Here is a 25,026-nt window from a genome sequence, read left to right as displayed (position 1 = left end):
TGTACGACGACTCACCAGAGCCTGTAGTGGAGTCTGTAGCTTTATTTTTCTGGGTAGGGTGTTCTTCAGAGAAACAAAATGGTTTCCTCCACATCCAATCAGACCGGTCCAGATGAATGGGTTATGCCTACCAATTAGAAGATGGAGACAGAGATCAACAGACTTGCTGACGTCACCCAAAAACATCCGAGCAACAGCCTGCCAGTATCTTCTGTCTCCAGCAGATGGTAGATGAGTATTTCGTGCTTTGTACTAAGGTCCAGTTACACTGGGTGAACAGGAAAAGATTTCTGTCTGGCAGCTCCTGTGGTGAAAAATTAATTTTCCCTCCCTCAGTTGAGCATAACTTGGATCTTCTGCAGTCACAGACGTCTCCTGAGATGAAAGCCCTCAGTTGAATAGGGGCTGGGCCTGGGGGCTACTGGTCTCTTGTTACTTGGTTCTCCCCTCCTTTTCTCCCTTCTTCCTTAGCTCTCTCTCCACCTTTCCTCTTTAAGATAAGAAGAGAGACCTGATTTGTAATTTAAAGTTGTAAAAAAAAAAAAGCTAAGTACCGCAAGAGATTCAGCAGTTTAGTGCTTTGGCTGCTGGGAGAGGAACAGCTAGGAGTTGAACTTTCACCAGATGAGTGCCTTTCTTCACTGGGGAGTCCCGGCTGCAGTGGTGTTTGCCACACAGTAAGAAGATTGCTGCAGGTTCTGCAGAGTGTGGGATAAAGGCAGCTTTATATGTGGCCTGCAGGGATTCACAGGCCAAAATCGGGCAGCACTGTAAAAATGTCACGTTTGCTGGGAGGGAGAACATTTCAATCATGCCTCTGATTCTGTTCCCTCTAGGGGGTAATTTCCAAGACTGCACATCCATCCAGCTGCCGGTTCCCGCTGGGAAATCCAGCACAACGCCAGGAATGGTGGGCATTTTGGGAGTGCGGGAGTATATGAGAGATGGGGGGTTAACTCTCATCATGCAGAGCAGGTCACAAGTGGCTTCATTTTGGGGACAGCTAGTTTGAGTGCAGTGGCTGTTCCTTTATCTGTGCAAGCGTCCGTCCTCCTTGGCATGAGCAACCAAGTTCAGAGTTTATTTGCTGTATGTGAAAAACTTTCTCCTTGGGACAGAGTTCAATCTTGAAATCCACTCTGAGTTTTGCTGCACTTTTAGGCCCCTTCAGGACCTAAAAGACCTCGTAAAGGGAATTTTGGGGGAAAGAAAATGACCTTTCCTTGGATTCTGGTGACTCCCTAGAGGATTTTCAGAATATAGAAGATGCTTGCTTAAATGGGTAGCTGGAAGAAGGAGTGCCCTCCTGAGGGCGATGACGGCTCTTCCATTTTCTGTCCCTTTCATAGAGAGAAGCTCCCTTTTTTGTAGACCTTGAATATTGCAGATGAGGAGGAGTCTTCTTCCTCCTCTGAAGAGTTTATTATCGTCAGTATTAGAAAGCACTCAAGATCCTTTCCTCTGCATAAGGCAGAATAGAACTTGATTGATATGGAATGGATTTCTTTTGAGGCAAATTTTAGGAGAGATTGTTCCTTATTAAAATTGTATCCATTGGACACACTGGTGAAGGAAACGCTAAGATTTCCAAAGGTTGATGCTCTGGTATCTCGGTCATCAAAAGGATAACTATATCAATGGAGGAAGGTGCATCTTTGAAAGATGTGCAAAATCAGAAGATTGAGACAATCTATAAGTAGGCCTTCAAGATGGCTAGTATGGCGCTGCAGATTGCAGCATATAGCTGCTCAGTGGCAAGATATGACTTGCACTGGGTGCAGCATGTTCAAGAGGAAGTGTTGGGTATTTGTGAGGAGTTGTACCAGTTGGAACCTGGTGCAGTTATCTAGCTGATACTTCCTTTGATTCTGTTTGCAGTACAGCAAGGTTCACGACCTTATTATAGCAGCCAGGTAACTTCTATGTCTGCGTAATGGGTCAGCAGATTTTATCTCTAAGATCAATCTGAGGAAACTTCCCTTTAAATGGAATCTGTTGTTTAGGGAAGACCTCGAAGATGTCTGTTGTGGGGTGATTCCAAGGTGCCAAGGGTCCCAGAGGTCAGACCCAGGAATGTGTTAAGATCAGCTCTGGGTTCTAAATTTTGTGACTCCTGGAGGTTCAAACTGGGTGACTCTTCAGATGATTAGGATTGAATCCTTTTGTGCGACCAAGAGAAGAGGCAAAGACACTTCCTCAGGATCTGCAGGTTCCTCCCGCAGTTCCCAATGAGTGCCCAGGGACCCATCCGTCAGTACTGATGATAGGTGGTTGCCTATCTTGTTATATCAAAATTGGGAGATACTACGAAAAAGATATGCATTAGATCTCTCCAGTCCAATTCCCAATGCTTTTATGGCTTCCCCATGCAGCTCTGCCAGAAAGAGGGAGTTGGTGAGATTGATCATGGATTGCCTTCTCTGTTTGAAGGTGGTGGTTTCAGTCCCAAAGACTCAGTGAGGTCAAGGACATTAATCAGTTTGCCATGTGATGCCCAAGAAGGATGGTTCCTATTGCCCTATTCTGGACCTCAAACAAGTCAACAAGTTCTTCAAGGTGTCCCATTTCCAAATGGAGACACTGAAGTCGGTCATCATGGTGGTGAGATAGGGGAATACCTCACGTCTTTGGATCTTTTGGAGGCTTATCTATATATTCTGATCAGGGAGTGTAATCAGAAATTACTTCATTTTACGGGCTTGAGAGGACATTTTCAGTTTCAAGCCCTGCCTTTTCGGTTAGCTACTACTCCGTGGATCTTCTTGAAGGTGATGGCAGTTGTGGCAGCGGTGCTCAGGATAGATGGAACCCTGGTGCATCCATATCTGAACAATTGGCACATCTGGGCAAAGTTGAAGCAAGAGAGTATTATGGCTACTGAAAGAGTGGTGGACTCACTGCAAGAGTTGGGTTGGGTTGTGAATTTCTCCAAGAGCAGTTTGAGATCTGCCCAGACCCTGGGGTACTTAGGGGCTCTGTTTGACATGAAGACTGCCAGGTTCGCTTAACAGAACAAAGGGTCCTGAGGTTACAGCAGCAGATTGGTTTGTGCTGGCAGTAGAGTCCAATAGTGTGGACTTATCTTCATCTCTTTGGCAGCAGCACTGATTCTGGTCCTTGGGTGAGGGCGCATATGAGGCCTCTCCAGAGGGCACTATTGTCTAGATGGAATCCTCATTCTCAGTATTATTGCAGAAGGCTTCCACTGCTAGTTGCAGTTAAGCAGCATTTGGCCTGGTAGACAGATTCCAGAAATCTGGAAGCAGATATGGACTTTGAATCGACAGCCTGGGTCATGCTGATGATGGATGCCAATCTCTCTAGCTGGGGAGCTCATTGTCTAGGATATGTGGCTCAGGGGCAGTGGTCACTGGAAGAGGTGAATCATTTGGCAACTAGGGTGATTTGTTTAGCTCTCTTAAGGTTCAAGTCCCTTCTCAGAGAGTTAGGGTGAATTCTGACAATGCCACTGCAGTAGCCTATGTGAATCATCAAAGAAGGAGCCAAGAGTCCTCAGTTGTCTCAGGAAATAGATTTGTGAATTCCCTGGGTGGAGAGGAATCTGAAAATAATTTCTGCATAGCACATAGTGGTGGTGGCGAAATCTTCTCAGCTACAATTGTAATGAGGTACAACCTGCCCGGAGGCAGAAAAAGCAGATATATAGAAAAAAGAGGAGGGGGGGGCTGATGACGTCAGCGACTCGGGAGGCAGCCTAACCCGGAGCTCCCGGCCTCACCGTTTAGCATCCAGTTTACAGCGTGACCATCCTTCGCTTTTGGGCCGTGGCTCCTATATCCTCTGCACCCCAGAGGGCATTACATGGCGAATCGGGCACAAAAACCGGACTTTATCAAGTTTTCCTATCGAAAATTGGCCCGAGAAAACTCACCCAAAAAAAACAAAATGGCCGCCGCGACGGGAGATATGATATCTTCGGCTCCAGCTGACTCCCCGGCGCTACCTGATTCCGAAATACCGACTCGGGGTGAGTTCAAAGCCTGGTTTGGTGATCTGAGCCACGATCTGACCTCCTTTAAATCTGAAATTCGGGAAACCGTGGAGGAAATGAAAGAGGAGCTATGTGATATGGGGCGGAGACTTTTTGAGTATGGAACATGCACTGAAGCCCAGGCGGACAAAATGAGTACCCTGCAGCAGCACCATAAAGAAATGGCTAGTGAAATTCTGCAGCTATCCTCTAAGCTGGAAGACCTGGAAAACAGGAATAGGAGGGCTAATCTTCGCTTCCGGGGCATCCCTGAATCCCCTGAGTTTGCTGACTGTGTCCAAGTCATTACTAAGCTCTGCCAGGACCTGCTACAAACAGACGCTGACAAACTTGATGCTGGCTCTGGAGGGTCCCAACGTGTAAGCTGGAGCGGGCTCACAGAGTCCAGGGGCAACGAGCTCTTAATACACCTAAAGATGTGATTGCTTGCTTTCACGACTTTCCTGTGAAAGAGAAGATTCTAGCACTGGCACGGCAGCGGGGAAAGCTGCAATTGCAGGGACATGAGGTGCAAGTTTATGCTGACCTTTCTCCCACTACTATCAAGAAACGTCAAGATATGAGACCAGTCACTTCTATTTTGATTAAAGAGAACATCAGATACCGCTGGCTCTTTCCTTTCGGCATCTGTTTCACTGTGCAAGGCGCCACGCATAAGGCACAATCAGTGCATGAAGCGGCTGGAATCATGAAAGACCTTGGCTATAGTGTGGCGGATTTGCAGCCATCTTCTTCGCCACGTGCGGATCGCCGGGAGGAACCTCGTTGGCAGCGGATGGGAAAGGGAGGAAAGAGACTACGACGTACCCCTGACCCAGACATCACACAAAGCGCCCCTCCATGAACTGATAATCTACCATTGGGGGATCTTGTGCTACCCTTTTGGGCTACTTCAGTTGTGGTTGAAGGTTTGGTTACAGGTTATATGTTTTATATGATGCTGATGCTACTGGGTGGGATTGCGTCTGGAGCGCTGTCTTCACACACCCGTGCTGGATGGGGGACCCAAGAATTGATTGTGGTTCCTCAGGGGGAGGGGGGAGGGGGTGGGGAGTGGGTTACGTAGGGATTCTCGTATATATGAGTGTTTTGTCATGTTTTCTGTTTCCTGACACAATAGGGGCTGTGCTCCACCTTGTCTTGTGCTTCACTGTATGTTCTATGGCGGAGGGACCGCTGTCTCCACTTTATTGGGACGGGCCTGCCGCGATGGGGTGCCTGGGCCGCACCACCGAGTACTTACATGGCTTCGTTTAAGGTACAGTCCCTTAATGTTAAGGGGCTCAATACGTACCGCAAGCGTCGGCTACTTTATAAAGACCTGCAACGAGCTGATATCGCTATTGCTTGTCTCCAGGAGACTCATTTAAAGCGGCGTTATGAACATTTAATGGGCTCTGCCCTTTACCCGTACCAATATTGGGCACCTAGTTCCAAATCTGCTAAATATGCCGGTGTGGGGATATTGTTTCACAAGGACTTTGCCTTTGAATTGCTGGACTGTGTCACCGATCCTCTGGGCAGGTATTTGTTGCTGGTTATAAATGTTGCGGGAGATAAGTACACGCTGCTTAATGTCTACGCCCCCAATGTTCAACAAGCTAATTTTTTCAATGCATTGGCACTGGTGGTTCAAATGAAAAAGGAAGGGCAGCTAGTGGTGGTGGGAGATTGTAATCTGCCTTTAGATCCTGTCCTTGATTCCTCGGGGGGGCGCTGTTCCACTTCGAAAAAAGATCGCAACAGCCTTCGGGTGTTCCTGGCTCAGTTTCAGTTGGTGGACGTGTGGCGATTTTTACACCCAGCCCAAAGGGATTATACCTTTTTTTCAAATCCCCATAATATATATTCTCGGATAGACTACATTTTTGTTGATAAGGGAGGGATTCAAAATGTGCGTAAGGGAGTCATTGACTCTATTACCTGGTCAGACCACGCTCCAGTGTGGGCAGAGTTAACTTTTCCAAGTATGATAAAAGGCCAACGTTTTTGGCGCCTAAATGACAGCCTCCTTGACTGCGAGTCTTTCATAGCTCAATGTCGCCAGGTGCTTGAAGATTATAGTTTCCACAATAGCAAACCCGGCCTCTCCCCTGTCACTTTCTGGGACTGCCTGAAGCAGTGATCAGGGGAAACTTTTTATAGCCCGGGCTTCCTGGGTTAAAAAGGAGGGCCAGCGGGAACGCACACGCTTAAACTGGAAAATTGCTGGAGCTAGAAACAGAGGCATAAAACACTTCCCTACTGAGACTGACCGAGTGGCTTTAACTGACTGTAGATCGCAACTCGGAGCGCTGGATGCAGCAAAAATTGCATATGAGTTGGAACAAGCTGAACAAGCATACTTTGAAGGGGGGGCAATAAACCGGGGAGGTTTACTTGCCAATAAGTTGCGTGCTAAACGCTTGCAAAATATTATTACTAAAATTGTCGATGTTCAAGGTAATCCACTTACCGCTAACGCTTGCAATTCGTGACCGTTTTTCTGCAATTTTATTCCAAGTTATACTCTCATAACCAGGCTATTGATCCCAGGGATGTACAGTCCTTTCTGCGGGTTACCACTTTGCCTACGCTATCAGAGTCTGCTAGGGATATGCTAGATAAAGATATCTCAACAGCTGAAGTGCTATACGCCATCAAGCAACTTAAGACTAGCAAATCCCCGGGGCTCGATGGCTTTACAGCCCGCTTTTATCAATGTTTTGCTGGTGACTTACTTACCCCTCTCACTGATATGTTTAACGCCCTGCGTCACGAAGGGGTGCTGAACCCCAATTCCAATGTGGCGGGTATCACGGTCATTGCTAAGCCGGGCAGGGACCCCACTAAGTGTGGCTCCTATAGGCCCATCTCTTTGCTGAACATCGACCTTAAGCTTTTAGCTAAGGTCTTGGCCAATAGGCCAAATGGTTATATAGCCCAGCTTATCCATCCGAATCAGGCCGGTTTCATTCCGGGCCGCATGGCGTCCGACAATGTCCGGAAGTTGTTAACCTCTCTCTGGTGGGTTAAGCGCCACAATTTACCTTTTCTTTTTATGGCCATGGATGCGGAAAAAGCTTTCGATTTGGTTCATTGGCCCTTTTTATTTCAAGTACTCCGCACCATGGGTTTTGGGACTTATTTCATCACCTGGCTACAGAAATTATATGATAAGCCGAGGGCCTGTATTAAGGTGAATGGGGGATATTCTCCGTTCTTTACTGTGGAGCGGGGCACCCGACAGGGGTGTCCGCTCTCCCCGTTACTTTTTGCTTTGTTTATTGAACCCTTGGCCCAACGGATTCGATCTTCTAGGGACGTGTTGGGGGTAAGTGTGGGCTCCTATTCATCTAAGCTGGCTATGTTTGCTGACGATGTTATCTTGACTCTAACGCAGCCTCAGCAGTCGTTACCAGCAGTGGTGGCTATTATTCAATCATTTAGCCAGGTTTCTGGCTACTCCATCAATTGGGACAAAACTGAAATTCTAAATATCACTGTACCGGAGGACCAAGCCCAAGACCTGAAAGCCCGCTTTGACTTTAAGTGGGCGAAAGAGAAAATCAAATACCTTGGTATATATCTTGGGGCTCATAAGGATATCTTTAATCTTAATTATCCCCCTCTCCTTGCCAAACTGTATCGGGAAATGGAAGAGTGGAATAGATACCACATTTTGTGGCTGGGGCGTATTGCTACTTTTAAAATGAATATTCTGCCCCGGCTTGGCTACCTCTTCCAAACCATCCCTTGTATGATCCCGGCAGCGACGCTTCTCAAGTGGCAGCGTCGGATTATGAAATTTTTGTGGCGGGGGAAGCATCCTAGAGTGGCTCAAAAGGTTTTGTACCAACCCAGGATACGGGGGGGTCTTGCGGTCCCGAACCTTTTACATTATTATGTAGCGGCACAACTGCGCGCTGTAGTAGATTGGCACAGAACACATACCCGCAAACCCTGGATAATTCTGGAACAGGAAATTTTGGGGTCACACTTGTTAACTAATGTAATTTGGCAGGCACCGGGTTTTGGGCCTAAACTGGACGGTTTACCCGCTCCAATTCAGTGTACCTTACACCTTTGACGTAAATGGAAGTCCACACTTATAGGGAAAAAGTCTGGGTCTGTCCTTTTTTCTCCCTTCTATTCCAGGGATTTTTTGGCAGGCAAGGCTCCTCAGGTATTTAAAGATTGGCTGGATAAGGGTATCTGCAATTATAGTCACCTATGGGAGACCTCCTCTTGGGTGATGTTCTCCACCTTGCAGGATAGATATGGCCTACCACAGGGAGACTTTTACCGTTACCTCCAGCTCCTTAGCTATGCCAGAGCCTCCAATATTTCCCAGGATCTGCTTCAGCCGATTGGTCTCTTTGAGAATTTTTGTCGATCGGCTGACAAGGTCCAGCACTTAATGTCTAAGATTTATAAATTGCTCATTCAGGCTATGGAGGTGCAGCGCACGTTTATTACCGCATGGGAGGCTGACCTAGGGGCCCAGCAGGGGACAGATTTTTGGGATTATATATTTACTGGAGGCGGTAAAGTTCTTATCTCAGCCCAATTTTTGGAAAATAGTTTTAAACTTCTTTATCGCTGGCACTTTACCCCCGCTAAACTTCATAAAATCTATCCCTCAGTGTCCGATAGGTGCTGGAGAGGTTGTGGGGAGCGAGGTTCTTTCTACCATATGTGGTGGGAGTGTGCTGTTGTCTCACAGTTGTGGTTGGGTATGGGTGGGTGGCTCTCTGAGATACTGCATACTTCTATCACCCTCACCCCATGATAGCCTTACTTAATTCCGACTATCCTCAGCTGCTTAAACGCACTACAACGCTTTATTAAATTGGTGGTCACTTCTGCTCAATGTGAGATTGCGTTACATTGGAAAGCTATGGGGGCCCCTACCTTGGTGGCAGATACAGGCTCGTGTGGCCAAAGTTTATATCCTTAGTAGATCACGGCGCATCGGCGAAAGCAATTTGGGGCATTCCAGAGTACTTGGACTCCCTACTTAACATGGCGACAACAACAGAAGCAGCTCTGATTTGTGTTGGTGTTTTGCTTTGCTTTATTGTCTTCTCCTTCTCTGTGAGACCCCACAGGAGGTAGGGGGGAGGGTAAGGGGATGGGGGGCGGGAGGGAAAGGGGGGGGCAAATAATTGAAAAACGCAGAGAATCTGTTGAATGTCTTTATTGTATTTATATTCTTGTACATGGTGTTAATGTACTTTCCATGCAGATGACTGTTGGTTTTGTATTTTTGCTGTTATCTCTCTAATAAAACTTAAATTACAAAAAAAAGAAAAAAGAGGAAAAGCAACCTCAGGGTTGGACAGCAGGGGGGGGGCGGTAAAAGACAGGATAAAGACTACAACTCCCAGGTTCCTTAGGCAGCTAAGAGAACCAAGGGCCCCGGAAGAGGCTGAGTTGACAGCTGAATTGAGTAATGATGAGTCAAATTCAACTGAATCAATGTTGGTTGAGGAAGAGGGCATGCCCAGGTGGGAGAGAGAGTATGAGAAGAGCTGTTCTTCTGACACAGAGGAGGAAATGGACGTGGAGCTGCTAACGGAGGAATCCTCAATGTCCAGCATGGAAACAGAGTGAGTGACATGATCGGGGGAAGGGAGGATTCAAAGTGGAGAAAGAATGTTTTTTTTTTCTTAGCACTGTCACAAAGTGTTTTGTGTGTGTTTGGTATGGGAAGACCGCGTCCTGCTGCACAACCAGAGGGGAGTAAGGGAGGGTTGTGCAAACTCCCCAGCAGAGCGGTGATTTAGGCTGAGAAGGCCTGGTGAGGTAGTTTTGTAAAAAGGGGAGTTTTTCTGACACCAGAAACTATTACTGATAACTTTATAAAAGAGACTGACATGTGCTGGCAGTGAACTGTTGATGTTTTTTGTTTATACCTGGGGACACTTGGTGGAACTTTGAACCAAGTAGTTCCTTGGTTAAAGCCCAGACCATACAGACGCTCTGGGGGGCCTAAGAGAGGACAGACAGAAGTACGATGTTACTAGGACCGCGGCATTGGCTTCCAGAATCGAGTGGACTAAAACAGAAGGCTGTGCAACGCGAGACTACCCCTTCAGCTGGGACATCGGAGGTGGCCCATGACACGATACAATACAATTTTTTAACAAATAAGATAAAAACAGATCACATTACACCCACACTCAAACAACTCCACTGGCTGCCCGTCCTGTTCAGATCTCAATACAAAACCCTCCTGCTCATATACAAAGCAATCCATAATGACAAAGCCAGCTGGTTACAAGGACCTCTGATCCCTTGCAACTCCACCAGAAATCTCTGCTCAACCAATACAGGCTTACTCCCCACTCCCCCCATCAAGGAAGTACATCGAGTCTCCACAAGAGAACGTGCTACCATCCATAGCAGGCCCTACCTCTGGAACAACCTTTCCACCCTCTCAGAACTGACCCCTCTACACCCACCTTCCGAAAGAACCCAAAACCTGGCTCTTCCGGAAAGCATTCCTACCAGATAAATAATTCCGCCATTGCCATCCTTTCCCACCAAATAACAATCCCTACCACCCCGCTCACTCACCCCCCTAGCCCTGCCATTTCATTCTCTGCCACTGTACATAGTTTAATTTAAAGACAGAACTTATCTCTGTTAAAAAGTTATTCTGTTAAGTAAATTATATTTGTAATACTATTTTGTAAACAGTTTATGTACTTTGCTAGTTATGCCAGTAATCTGTTATATTGTATCATATCATTATAAGGCTGGCCTTAGACATCATGTTATATGTAAACCGATGTGATATGTCAAATGGAATGTCGGTATAGAAACATAAATAAATAAATACAGTTGATCTGGAGAGTAGTCCTTAGCTTGGACAGCTTTCAAACCTCGTATTCAGCAGGTGAGGTCAACCTCTGATGAATTTTATGGTGACCTCCAGGAATGCCAATGTGAGCACCTTTTTCAGTTACAAAAGCAAAAGGTTTAGCCTGTCTGGATGTCTTAATTCAAGCTTGGCCATCGCATGGGGCTTTTGTATGTGTTCCCTCTCATCCTGGAGTGGAAAGGATGCTTCAAAGGATTTCCTGTCATCCAGTTTTGATTATCCTGGTGCCCTCCAGACTGGCCTTGGAATGCAGATCTATCGTCAGATTGTTTGAGACGGTCAGCCATTGAGGTTTTTTCCCTGCAGTAAAGAGCTTCTTCCCAGAGTCCTCTCTTTCACAGACCCAGATTGATTTTGTCTTATAGTATGGCCATTGAGAGGGCTTGTTTGATCAAGAAGGGTATTCTCTGAAGTGGTGCGTATGCTTTTGAAGGCTAAGAAGGCTTCTACTTCCCTGGTGTATGTGCGATTTGGAGAGTGTTTGAGTTATGGTGTTACGCACACAGTCTGGTTCCTAGAATCGTTTCAGTTGAGGGTATTCTGTATTTTTGCAGGAAGAGTTGTCAAAGGATTTGGTCTTTAAGCATTAAAGTGCAAGTGGCGGGTGATGTTGAATGTTTTCTAGGTTCATTTTTTGAGGACTACCTTATCTTCTCATCCAGATGTTATTTGATTCTGAAAGGCATCAAATATATCAAACCTCCAGTCTCCAGAAGGGATTCCATTTCTGCTTGGGACCCTGAATCTGGCACTTCTTTTTTTTTTTTTTTTATTAGTGGGACCTCAGTTTCAACCCATTTGGGATCTTTCTTTGAAGCTGCTCACATTGAAGGCTGTTTTTCTGATGACGATATGTTCGACCAGGTGAATCTCCGAGTTGTAGGTTCTGTCATGTCAGGAGCACTTTCTGGTGATCACTAGCGATATGGTCTGGATTCGGACGGTTATGTCCTTTCTTCTGAAAGTGGTTTCGGTTTTCATGTGAATCAGTCTATGTGCCTGCCTTCTTTCATTCCTTAAATGTATGGAAATGCTGCTCAGGTATCTGAAGCTCATGAATGAGTTTTGCACCTTGGATCACCTTTTTATTCAGTAGAAATAAGGAGGTGGAGGCTTCCACGGATACTATTGTGCATTGGATTAAGGAAACAATCATGGAGACATACTTGGATAAAGGCAAGCCCTTGCCCAAGCAGGTGATATCAGTTTTTATCAGAGCCAAGCTGCCTTGTGGGTGGAATTGCGGTTGATTTCTCTGCAAGAGATTTCTAAGGCAGCAACTTAGTCTTTGCTATATTCCTTCTCTAAGCACTACCTCTTGGATGTTAGTGTTAGGGGAAATTCTTTCTATGCTGCAGAAGTATTAAGAGCGTAGTTAGCCATGTCCCCCCTGAGTCAGGAATAACTTGAATACATCCCATTTGTCTGGACTGGTCTGACTGGATGATGAGGAAGTTGAAATTTACTCTTACCTGATAATTTCCTTTCCTTGAATCCAGTCATACCAGTCCAGTACCTGCTCTGTTCCACTGCCAAAGTTATACTCATTATCTTGAGCTTCTGAGCAGTGTAATTCATGGTTTTTAAAATTTTATTTTTTCTGGTAAGCGCATCAACTTTAAACCACTATTTCTATATATTTGTTTTTCGTCTGTGCTGTTCTGGGTAACCCTCTGGTTTGGAAGCTTTAAAAAAATTTATAAAGAATTGTATTGTTAGCTTGTTACAGGTAATACTGGCAGGCTGAGGTCAACATGGATGCTTATAAGGATGATGTCAGCAAGACTGTTGATCTCTCTCTGTATGCTGGTCAGTGGGCATAACCCATTCATCTGGATTGATCTGACTGGATTCAAGGAAAGGAAATTATCAGGTAAGATTAAATTTTCACCATCGTCTTCATCTTTCAAGATGATTTCAAAATGTGTAAAACCTTTTTGAAAGTTACATTAAAGTTAACCTTGTTGTCCATTTGCTTACATTTCATGTCTCTCTGATGTAGAACATACCATTCTGTTTTATAAAGAAATATTTAAATGCTTGTACAACGTAATTTTTCCCCAGATAAAGAAAGGCTAAGGAGTTAGCATAAAGGTTGAAGACTTTGAAAATGCAGCCAATACAGTAAGTAAAATAAAATAGTCGTATTTATCATGCAAATGTACATTCGTCGTACAATACACGCTTCCATCTGCTTCATCGCTACAGCATTATAATATTGTATCCCATTGGTCTAGGCACAATGCCTTAATAAGAAAAGGCACTTAACATTATCATGCCTGAACATCTGCATATAAGTACCGGGCCACTCACTGTAGATGAAATTTGGTAGGAGAGACTCTTACTAAAATTCCAGCTGTCTTACCAAATTTCATGCAAATTTATCCTTTCAGAGTGGCCAAGAGAAATGGTCATGGATGGAGGGACAGACAGACTTTTGTAAATGGGGCTAGGCAGGAGGTTGTGGCATCCATGTGATATGACATTAGTACTAGTTATTCTCACAGGACAAGCAGGATGGTAGTCCTCACAAATGGGTGACATCGAGGATGGAGCCCTGTACGGAAAACTTTTCTGTCAAAGTTTCAACAAGCTTTGACTGACACTGGCACACTGGGTGCACTGAGCATGCCCAGCCTGCAATTATCCCTGTGAGCCACAGGTGTCTCCCTCAGTCTTCTTTTTTCCGCTCTGCAGTCAGCATAGCGGTTGGAGCTCTGTGAGGATTTTTTTAACTAATTACCTCATGGAAACACTTAACTTTTTCACTTCACCAAAAACACTTTTCCCTGCACAGTCTCCCTCCGCGTACGTTTTTACGACGCTCGGTGAGTACTAATTCTTATTTTTCGGTCGGTTCCTGTCACTATCTTAAGGCTGTTAACTGACTGAAGCCTTCCCTTCCCCCATTTTTCAGTTAGCTTTAAACAGCTTGCGAGTATCTCTGTGACACTCTGCTTGCTTATGGCTAGTGGGGTAGGGATTTTTTTCCCTTAACTTAGGACCTCTGTAGCTTCAAGGTCCTTCGTTCCCTGGTACCCTCACGCAGTCGATACCCTATCGCTACACCGGGACCCGCCTAAACCGCCCTGGGCTTTATATGTCATACAGCGCCCCTCCCCCCACGGTGCCCTGATGCCTTTATCCATGTTTTTTGCTTTTCAGTGCTACCAGGCTTTTTCCTCCTACGCACTGTTTTTTTCCTTGGGCTTCCTCGGTGCGTCCCTACCGGATGCATGCCATTGATGCACACGCTGTTAGTCACTGCCATGCATACTCGGGTCGCCGCCACCGCTGCCCGAGACACTTTTTACACGATCCCAGGGTCACTTCATCGATGCCACCCCCCCCTTTTGGGGATGCCATCGATGCCCCATCCTCCCCACCGATGTCCAGCCCTTTCCATCGGGGGGCATCGGTGCCACATCGATTCGTCGGTGGGCATCGATGCCGGATGGTCCCCATCGGTGGACATCGGTGCCGGATGGTCCCCATCGATGGACATCGGTGCCGGATGGCTTGTCCGTCGATGGCATTGGTGCCGGATGGCCGTCCGTCGATGGCATCGGTGCCGGGTCCTTTTGCATCGATGGACACCGATGCCCAGGTGTTTCATCCATGGGCATCTATGTTAGAATGCATCCATCGAGGGCAGTCGATGCCAGGCTGCTCCCATCGGTGAAATTCGATGCCCAGGTGGATCCCATCGGTGGATATCCATGCCGGCTCGATTCCGTGGATGGGCGTTGATGCCAATGCCAGCCTTATGGCTGGCATCGATGCCCATGCCGATTCCAGGACTGGCGTTGATGCCGGGATGGAATTCATCGACTGGGAGATCCATGCCATCGATTCCATACGTGTCCATATCGATGCCACCGACACACGTGTCTGGGGCACCGATGCCATGTACACTTGGAAATCTGAGTCTGTCCAAATCGATACCGTCAACGTCTGTGGCCCTATAGTTGATGCCCGTGGCCATGCCACAAACGGCATAAATGCCCGCCTCCATGCATCGATGCCCTCGACACCTCCGTTTTCCTTCGGTGTCCTTGACGCCCTATTGATTCGACTCAGTCGATGCCGGTATCTTTTTCAATAACGGCAATGTTTTTCGATTATTCGATTCCACATCGTTTCAAAGATACCTATGCCACTGCTGTCAGTGCCCGTCACTGTCATCATTCTCCTGGCCAGTCATCGACGATTTTTCATACCCATTTTGATGATATCCTCGAAGCCCCTTAGGTTGCCTTCAATATCGTCAATACCGACATAGCACCGCCACATAATACCCTCGCCTCCTCACATTGCTCCACGCTTTGGGTTCTTTTTTAAGCCCCGTATTAGCTTAAGACACTCCATTGTGTCAGGAGCAGAGCAGGCGTGCTGACAGTTCGTCATCGATCGCCTTCCAGGATGACGAGGGCTTCCATCTCGGCGCTGGGGAAAGACCGGGCCGAGCACCGTGGCACCCATCATCGCCGACATCGTGATCGTCCGCCGCTGACGCCATCCAGCACATCGGTGCCATCCTTCTCCAGGCTGGACAACGCTCGGGCAGAGCGACATCACCACTGCCATCAGCACTGTTCCTACAGTTTTGGCAGTCCTTGGTGATCCAGAACTTCCGGATCCAGGTCCGACAGCTTCTGCATTGGCGTCACGACACATCGAGCCGCTGTGACGAGGGAGGGAACATGAGTTCCGTTAGGGCTCCTCTGTTCCTGGCGTGCCCCACCGTCAAGTGGTGTGGGACTATGGCCATCTGTTACACTTAGCAGTCTAAACGCCACTCACGCCTGGCCTGTCTCCTCTGTACCTGTGCCACCATACCGGGTTTCAGAGCGAGATGGACGTTTACGTCCCCGGCCTTACCCTCGAGGACTCCGGAGACCGTCGGGGTCAACAATCTTCACCGGCTCGTCTTGCGGCGATCCACGTCGGATGGTAAGTACCCGCTTCGGCGGCATTCCCATAGAGTTGTGTTCTCCCATTCGGACCGTGGTTCGAAAAGTTCTGGGTCATGTGCCTTTTAGAACTGTATTAGTGTCACATATCACTATGTTAGCTATGTTAGCCACAATATCAGGAGAACCCCTCTATCTTCTTGGGATTGCAGCAGGGCTTCTTCTCTTGTCAGTAACAAGTCCCTGTGCCGACCAATGCTCTGACTCTTGGTTCCCTCCCAACCAAGGTCCAGCTGCATTGGCTGATCTGCTAAACATGAGATTCAGCAACCATTGCCCCATGTACAAGTCCACCTTGAGGCCTGGCCACAGGTCTCAGTGTCTCCTTGTACAGCATACAGAAATGCGGGTACCACTTACCGCTCACACACCTGCAGGAGCCTACATGATATCCTCCATTGGGACACCTCTTGGTCTCCCATCTGGTCAGATATCAGAGCGGCCACCCCACCTTGTACCAAGTCCCGGTACACTCCCCCAGGCGCTACGAAGTGCAGAGGGGAGAAGGGAGGGGGGTTGGGGAGTTTTAATTGCACTATTCTTTCTTTTAACAGAAAATAGTTACTCTCCGCACATCCTGGACCTAAGAAAATCCAACTTTCTTTAGACGTCACAGGTACAATGGTATCTTTGGTTACCATCACTCCATACTGCAGTAAGTACATTATTTTAATGTTTCTATGTGCTTTATGGTGAGTCAACATTACAACCCCAAGCTCTGCCGCCGGCACCAGCTTCGGTAAGTGAACTGTCTCTTGCATCACTGTTGGTGAATGCTGTTTTCTCTGCGGAGTGTAACATCATTCACTTTCCTTTCAGTACATGCAAAGAGCTCTCACTTTTTTCAGGACTCACTATACATTTACTAACTGGGATTACTGTCACTGCCATAAATCCCTTCTGTAACACTTCTGGACACCACAGTCTTAAGACCCTCTTGTCCAGCATGCGCACAGACATTCTGATACATTGTTATATGTCCCTGCGCATATTTTCCATAACCTCAACCTTTCAACTTTTCATGGTTGGGCTATGGGGTTTCTTCCCACTATGCATTTTTTCTCATAATTCAAAACTGCTATGGGTTATATTCAGTGACATTCTATACTCAATGGACCTAAGTGGTTTCATTGCTTTCGTCCCTGATTCTTATCCCAGTTCGAACTAGGACCTAGTCTCCTTCGACTCATGCTCGCAATTCCTTAGGGTTATAAAGTTTCTCCTGAAAGCTGTCAACCCATTATGCATCTATTGCACTCCAGCATAGTTTCTCATAAACTTCCTGGACGTTGCACCCATGAGTTATGCCCTTATGCCTTCCAATACTGCTTTTGCAACAATTCTTTGTGCATACAGACAGACAGCATAGGGACAATGTGCTTTCCAACTCATAAGCACGCACAACCTCTTAGCTGCTCTGCTAGACAGCTGCGCAGCTCTACCCTTGGCCCTTGTTCACTTCATGCGTCTTTGGGCCACATATCTAAGAGATTTAATGAACGCTCTATCTGACCTTCTCCACGTAGGTTCTATCCTCTCGAATGGTCTCAATTACATGTGTACAGGGCAAATCTTTTAACGCTGAGTTTAACTAAACTTTCCTCTGCGTCTGCATCATTCCATACGATGCACAGGTTCTGCTCCCTACACATGTTTCCTATGCGTTCCCTTAGATGCCTTTTCTTCCATCAAAGGCCTCTTCAATATATCTCTTCTGCTGCCTCTCATAGCCAGCATTCTTCTAATGTTGAACTGGGATGGGGTTCAGTATTCTTTTCCCCACTCCCTGACTGAGATCAGTATGCTTCCCATACTTCTCAATCCATCATATCAGTAACCTTTTATTCCCTCACCAGTCAGTCCCAAATCATAGACTTACTGATGTTCTTAGGTTCTGGTAGCGTCACAAAACCTTCTAAACATAAATCTTGCCGTTTAATATGGCAGGCTTTACCTCCTGACGCTAAAAAAAAAAAAAAAAAGAGGTATTACCCCTTTTACTTTTCCACCATTTTTTCTTACTCCCTCGGATTCTGTTCTCCAGACATCCTCCACATAGATACACCTTTCTCTTAGGAGGTGTATCGTTTTGGGAGTTGGGTTCCCGTTTTCGGTAATCCTCTCTGAGTCGGCTTACCATGGATTATCCACTGATCAAGCCGCCTCTATTTCTCTAATCACGGAATGAACATATATATTCTCCTTATAAGTCTCATACATTCTACGTTTGAGCCTTTCCATTCCTCTCTTCCACAGTTTGGCAAGGGAACTTCTTTCCCTCTTAATGTCATTCCTGCCAGCAGGGTCCGTGAGTTATGCACTCTTTCCATACTCACCTGACTCCGTTCCTCTGCCACTGAGTAGTTCTACGCATTCAACTTTCTATCCTTTTCAGGTAGATGTTGTATCTCCGTTCCTCAGGAAATACTCTATTAATTTTTCCTAACCTCTCTCTCTCGCCCTAGGGAGAGACTGGGTTTTCCACATTCATGGACAGTAATGCTGCGCTTACATTCTGTCTACATTGCACTGCATTCCATGTGAATTCCACTTGACTCTTTCCTTCATGCAAGGGTCAAGCTGCTACTTCCAGTGGCCACACAGACCTAATCCTTCTGATTAAGTGGTCTATATTTCCTTTCCTACCAACAAGCAGACATTTCACTACAACACTGTGGGTATCCACATACTGTTGTGTCCGTCTTAGCCTTAACAGCTTCCCTTTGGTTACTGCTGCTTGTACTTTTTTATCAGGTTGCAGCCTGGAGTCCTCTCCATACCTTCGCAGCCTATTATTGCTTACATTTGACTAGCCGGCATGCTCCATGTTGGGCCAGTCCGCCTACTCTTACTTTTTTCAATTCACTACCCAACATCCTTCCACGAACCCATTATGGTGTTGCGGATGCCCTCCGTTCCCATTTCCACCTCAGTTGTTACGCCTTTGCGCATCTGCGGTGTATCTGGTGCATTCCCGGGCATCCTCAGCTCGGTACTCACCCATTTGTGAGGACTACCATCCTGCTTGTCCTGTGAGAAAGCAAATGTTGCTTACCTGATGTAACAGGTGTTCTCACAGGACAGCAGGATGTTAGTCCTCACGAAACCCGCCCGCCACCCCGCGGAGTTGGGTCTGTATACTTTTATTTTAGTTTCGCTTGCGCTTTTTAGCTATAAGACGAGACTGAGGGAGACACCTGTGGCTCACAGGGATAATTGCAGGCTGGGCATGCTCAGTGCACCCAGTGTGCCAGTGTCAGTCAAAGCTTGTTGAAACTTTGACAGAAAAGTTTTCCGTACAGGGCTCCATCCTCGATGTCACCCATTTGTGAGGACTAACATCCTGCTGTCCTGTGAGAACACCTGTTACATCAGGTAAGCAACATTTGCTGATCACCAGCTAGCAAAAAGAAATGAGGCTCTCTGTGACCAGCAGAGCTCATGCTGGCAGCCACTGAAGAGGGGGAGGAGGCTTGGGGCAGCCAACTGCTGAAGGCCTTAGTTACTCCAGCTTATCTCCTCTTGCAGCGTCTGTGTCAGTCAGCAGTATGAGCATATTCAGAACTTTAACCCTCATCCTATGATCCCCCGTTCTAGAGCCTTCTTTCCATTGAAAGAGGCTAACCTCCTCAGCATGGAAACCTATGAGATATTTAAATATCTCTATCATATCTTGCCTTTTCCCTAGAATGTATGTGTTTAGATCTTTGAATCTATGCCCATATGCTTTAGAACGAAAACCACTGATCGTTTTAGTGGTCACCCTCTGGACAGACACCAACCGGTTTATATACTTCTGAAAGTACATTCTCCAAAATTGTATACAGTATTCCAAATGAGGTCTCACCAGGGAACTGTACAGGAGTAACATCACTTCCCTTTTTCTGCTGACCATTCCTCTCGCTATGCAGCCAAGCATCTAGCAGAAGCCCCGTTTCGGTGCTTTATGCTAGACCTAGGGGTGCCACAGGTCTGGGTTCAGGTCCAGATGGGGAGGAAGATTTCTCTGAGGACAGCAGGATGGTAGTCCTCACACAAGGATAAACAAAGAAGGAGATAGATTGAAAGTCCTTAAAGAAAGCTCTTTATTGAAATTGTGAAAGTTGCCTAGCAGTTGCCTGACTCTGGCCAAGTTTCGCCCGCATACAAAGGGCTGTTTCAGGGGCTACAACATATAAAAGATACAGCACATATAAAAATCCCACAAAGAAACATAAATAATATAAAAAAAAACATGTGGAGAAAACACAAATAAAGTTGATCGGCATGAATAATAAAAAAGCAAATAATATAAATATAGAAGCAAAGGCAAACATATATACAAGGATATATAAATGAAATGAAAAACATTGAAAAGTAAGGCATAAATACCATATGTAATTAAATAATTAAAAACAAGACTATGGCACTGATGTAAAAAGAAAAATAGAAGAATACTGAAAAAAAAAATGATGAGCTTAAACAAAAGCTGAAAATTCTTCCCTAAAAACGTGTGGTTTAAGAATTATAATAAATTATCATCCAAAGGGTTCCTTGGCGTGGCACGCATATAAAAGGACCTATTTTGATTAATTAGTCAACAGATCATAAATATGCAATTAAGAGATCATTTAAGCACTTGCTAGTAACCATTAGATGATGTTATTCATCATCTAAAATAAGATTTTAGATGATGAATAACAAATAGTAGTAGCGTCTACTGGACCAGAAAAGTAGTTGATGTAATGGCCAATGTTTTTTGTGATTTTTATAATAAGGCAATAATTCTATGCAAGTTATCGTGACCAGACACCTAGAAATGAACTATATAATTTTATATTACCCCTAAAAAATGGATAAAATTTACAAAAATTAAAAAGAAAAATTCTCTGCTTTCTTTTCCTTTTCCTTTTTTTTTTTTTTAATATTTACCTTTTCTTGATTTTTTTTTTTAATTTCTTATATATAAGTGCCTGTCTCGCAAACAATCTGAAGTGATGCACAGAACTGCATGTAATCAAGAAAAATAATTTTAAAAAATGGAACGACAAGAAATGGAATGTGTGATAAGATGCCAATCATAAAATAAATAAATATGAAAACTGCAAGGAGATTAACGGAATAGGGCACAATTTCATGCAACAATTAAAATGCTCATAATTTACTTAAAACTAATGTAAAGCATAAAAATGTGGAACAGTACTAAGTAGCATAAGAAATGTATACATAAGTAGCCATTGGATCCCTACTCGAACCTCTCTCTGTTTTTATTGACATTTTTTTAAAACTATGTGTCCCCCTTGATCCTATCATATGTTAGAGATTCTTCTCCTTTTATCACAGTTTTAGAGAATTTTTACTGGGGAAGGACTGGGCTGAATATTGAGTGCAGCTGAAGAACCATTGGCACCGGTCCCCATTGATGGACAGTGCCGGGCTCGGGGATGCACCAGCTTTTGCCACAATGCCCCCAAAGCTACCCCTTGGCAAGGAGTGCCAATTTTCCATCAATGCTGGGGGTCCGCAGCAGTCTCCACTGGTCCTGATGCCAGTCACCGATCCACCTCGAGGGTCCGAGGAAGATCTGGCTACCCCTCCTTCCCAGCTGGTCTTGGCATTGGCAATATTCGCGTAGGAGCTGGAGTGTCGAGCGGTGGACTGGGCGCTGCAAGGGTTCGGTCCTGTGGCACAGACTGCATCGGACCCAAATGCTGCCTGTCCTCATACCACTTCTGGAGAAGCTCAACGTGCTCATTGGTGTGTTACCGACCCAACTGGTGTCTGTTCCCTGAACAGCATTGGTGCCCGGTGGGGCACTGAGACCTCCCCCTACCAACAAGGTGGTCATTGCTGGTTCCTCTGAGGAGGAAGCTCCACTGAGGCTGGCGGAGATGCCGAGGCCTGCCGCCACCCACCCCCATCCAGTTCTTCCGGTGCCTGCTCCTCTGGACATAGGCCAAGCATCTAGGGACCCATCTCCTGTTGCCTATAGTGAGGATGAGGAACCATATGACCCCCTAGAGGGGATGATGCTTTGGAGTCCTCTGCAGGCTCTGAGGGTCTCCCTTCAGAAACTTCTCCAGAAAAGCGAAGGAAGTCTCCGGCTGAAGACTTAACCTTTACAGGTTTTGTGAGGGTGATGGCGGAGGCCATCCCATTTCAGTTATTGATGGAGGAGGATGCCAGGCACAAAATGCTTGATCCTCCAGTTCGTGGAGCCTCCTAAGGAGATTGTGGCGGTCCCGGTACATGAGATCCTTAAGGAGTTGCTGCTGAGGATAGGGAGTACCCTCTCGCAGTGCCTCCCGTCAGTAAGAAAGCAGATGGGGTTTACCTCGTCCAGAAGGCTGCCGGATTCAATAAGCGTCAGCTACCCCACCAGTCTGTGGTGGTCGAATCTGCCCTCGAGGGCTAAATGCTCTTGGACTCACTCCTGGGTGCCCCTGGGGAAGGAACATAGAGCGATGGATGCTCTTGAGAGGAAGGTATTTCAAGGTGCCATCTTATTGCCCGCATTGCCACCTACCAGCTCTACATGAGCCAGTACTCGCAGGACATCTGGAAGCAGGTACAGGAGGTGGCTGAGCAGCTGCCTTGACAGCAGCAAGACACTTAGTTACTGGAGTCCAGAAAACACGATGTCTGTGGACCTCAAATCTTTGACCAGAGATACAGGGACGACATGCCGTGTACTGGAGAGAATCTCTTTAGAAATAAGGTGAGGCATGCTGTGGCCCAACTTCGGGACCACCACAAAACCCTCCAACAACTCTCCACCAGTGCTCTGGACCTGTCATCCTCATCCAGGAGGCCGGCAAGACCAGGTCCAAGGAAGTCTTTCTTTCGTCAAAGGAAGTACTATCCTCTGCCTCCTCATTCCCATCAACATCATCAGGGCTTCCGCAGCTGACCCAGGCAGCAGAGAGCCCCCAAGACCCAGCCGGCTCCTCAGTTAACTCTGGGGACGGGGTTTTGACTGGGCTGTAGGAAGCGAAAGCCAGTTACCGGTTCCCGGAACAATGGTCTCTCTGGTCGGGGGAATTTCTACAGTTCTTTGCAAACCAGTGGTCCAGTATAACCTTGGACCAGTGGGTTTTGTCCATCCTCCATCAGGGATACTAATTGAATTTGAGTGTCCCACCAAATTGTCCTCTGTGCCCATTTTGGGGGCCAGTAGCACATCAGGAGGTACTACTAGCTGAGCTCTCCTCCCTCTTACGGCCAGAGCGGTCGAGCCCATACCACCAGGGCAAAGAGGCCGGGAATTCTACTCCAGGTTCTTCCTGATTCCAAAGAGAACAGGAGGACTCCATCCCATCCTAGACCTAAGGGCCTTGAACAAGTTTCTAAAAACAAATGTTCAAGATGGTTTCCCTGGGCATCTTTATTCCCCTCTTGCAAAAAAGGGATTGATTAAGCTCCCTCGACCTAAAGGATGCATACACCCATATCGAGATCTTCCCTGCTCACAGGAAGTATCTCCGATTTGTGGTGAGAAAACAGCACTTCCAGTACTGGGTGTTGCTGTTCGAGCTCACATCAGCCCCACTGGTCTTCACAGAATGCCTGACTGTGGTGGCGGTGCACCTCTGCAGACTTGGGGGTGCATGTTTTCCCATATCTGGATAATTGGCTGGTCAAGAGCACATCTCAGGCAGGGGCCACAAGGTCCATGCACTTGACCATCCGGGTATTGGAGTCACTAGGATTCGTTCTCCCATCTCAGCCAGTCACCTCAATTGGGCTTCAAAGGAGCCCTGCTAGTCGTGGCTCAGGCTAAGGCCTTTCTGCCACGCCAGAGGGCCATCATCTTGACTATTATTGTGGCAGAGATCCAGTAGGGCCAGTGGGTATTCGCCTGGCACATGTTGAAGTTGTAGGGCCATATGGCTACAACCGTCCATGTCATTCTCATAGCACATTTACACATGCGCAGAGCCCAATGGACCCTGAGGTCGCAGTGGCATTGGGATACTCAGAGCTTCCAGGATTGCATCCAAGTCACCCCGTCTCTCCGGGACTCATTGTCCTGGTGGCAGGTACTCTCCAATAGGGAACTGGGGATCTCCTTTTGAAGTCCTCCTACCCAAATTGTGTTCAGCATGGATACATCCACCCTGGGGTTAGGAGCTCATGTAGATGGGCTTGGCATCCAGGGTCTGTGGTCCGCTCAGGAACATTCTTGTCGAATCAACTCCCTGGAACTCCGGGCGATCAGGTATGAGCTATGGGCTTTTAGAGATCTGGTGTTCAACAAAGTTGTCCTGATCCACACTGACAACCAAGTAACCATGTGGTATGTCAACAAGTAGGGAGGAACTGGATTGTACCTCCTGTGTCAGGAAGCGGTCCAGATCTGGTCATGGGCCCTGTCTCATGGGATGGTGCTCAGGGCCATGTACCTGGCTGGGACGGAGAATGTGTAATGAACAGACTGAGTCAAGCCTTCAGACCCTATGAGTGGTCCCTGGACCAGGGAGTAGCAAATCGGATATTCTGCTTCTGGAAGGAACCCGGACATAGATCTTTTCATGTCCCCCTGCAACAGAAAGGTGCCTTGTTTCTGCTCCTTGTCCAGGTCAGATGGCAAGCCAGCCTCACTCGCCCTAGCCTGTCATTGGAGCAAGGGTCTTCTGTATGTGTCTCCTCTGATTCCCTTAGTGACTCTCTTGAAGATTTGCGAGAACAGAGGAACAATGATCTCATTGGCCAAGAAAGGTCTGGTTTCTACTCCTGCAGGAGTTGTCCATCCTGAAACCAATCACGTTCAAAAAAAGACCTTGTTATTCTGTCAAGCCTTCTCTTAACAATACTCAGCTTCCACAGCTCCCACGGACCGCCCTTACCCAGAGCAACCCCTTAAGTACCCGTTAACTTATTTTATAAAGCTATAATTGCACTTTCCCTCTACCCCTCCCGCAGTCAACCTTCCTCATTCTAGTTGGCTTAGGCCACACTGGACCATTTCCCTCTCCTTGTAACTCCTTGTTTCTACCATTTTATTTTATTTCCAAGTTGTTTTCTTCCTTGTTCACTGTAAGACATATCTCATTTCATTTGTTTGATGGTTTAAATGTAAACCGAGGTGATTAGTAACTCTGTTACCTGAACCTCGGTATAAAAAAGCTTTAAATAAATAGGGACTTCACCAGATCGCATCACATGAGATCGAGGTAGGCTGTGGCATCCCAACC

At 46.6% G+C, this 25,026-nt stretch overlaps 1 protein-coding gene across 1 annotated transcript in view; it reads left to right on the top strand.

The window, feature by feature from the left end:
- ENTPD6 (ectonucleoside triphosphate diphosphohydrolase 6) overlaps positions 1 to 25,026 on the top strand; it is a 166,134-nt gene that overhangs the window by 130,309 nt on the left and 10,799 nt on the right. The window contains 2 exon segments of the mRNA XM_029594503.1: positions 9,731 to 9,749; positions 12,968 to 13,008. Of these exon segments, the coding sequence (XP_029450363.1) occupies positions 9,731 to 9,749; positions 12,968 to 13,008 (60 nt within the window).

The sequence above is a fragment of the Rhinatrema bivittatum genome, chromosome 3 (genome assembly GCF_901001135.1).
Source record: "Rhinatrema bivittatum chromosome 3, aRhiBiv1.1, whole genome shotgun sequence".
In the NCBI taxonomy this organism is placed as follows: Eukaryota; Metazoa; Chordata; class Amphibia; order Gymnophiona; family Rhinatrematidae; genus Rhinatrema; species Rhinatrema bivittatum.
Note: the sequence above shows the minus strand (reverse complement) of the source record. Positions and strands in the feature narration are given on the sequence as shown.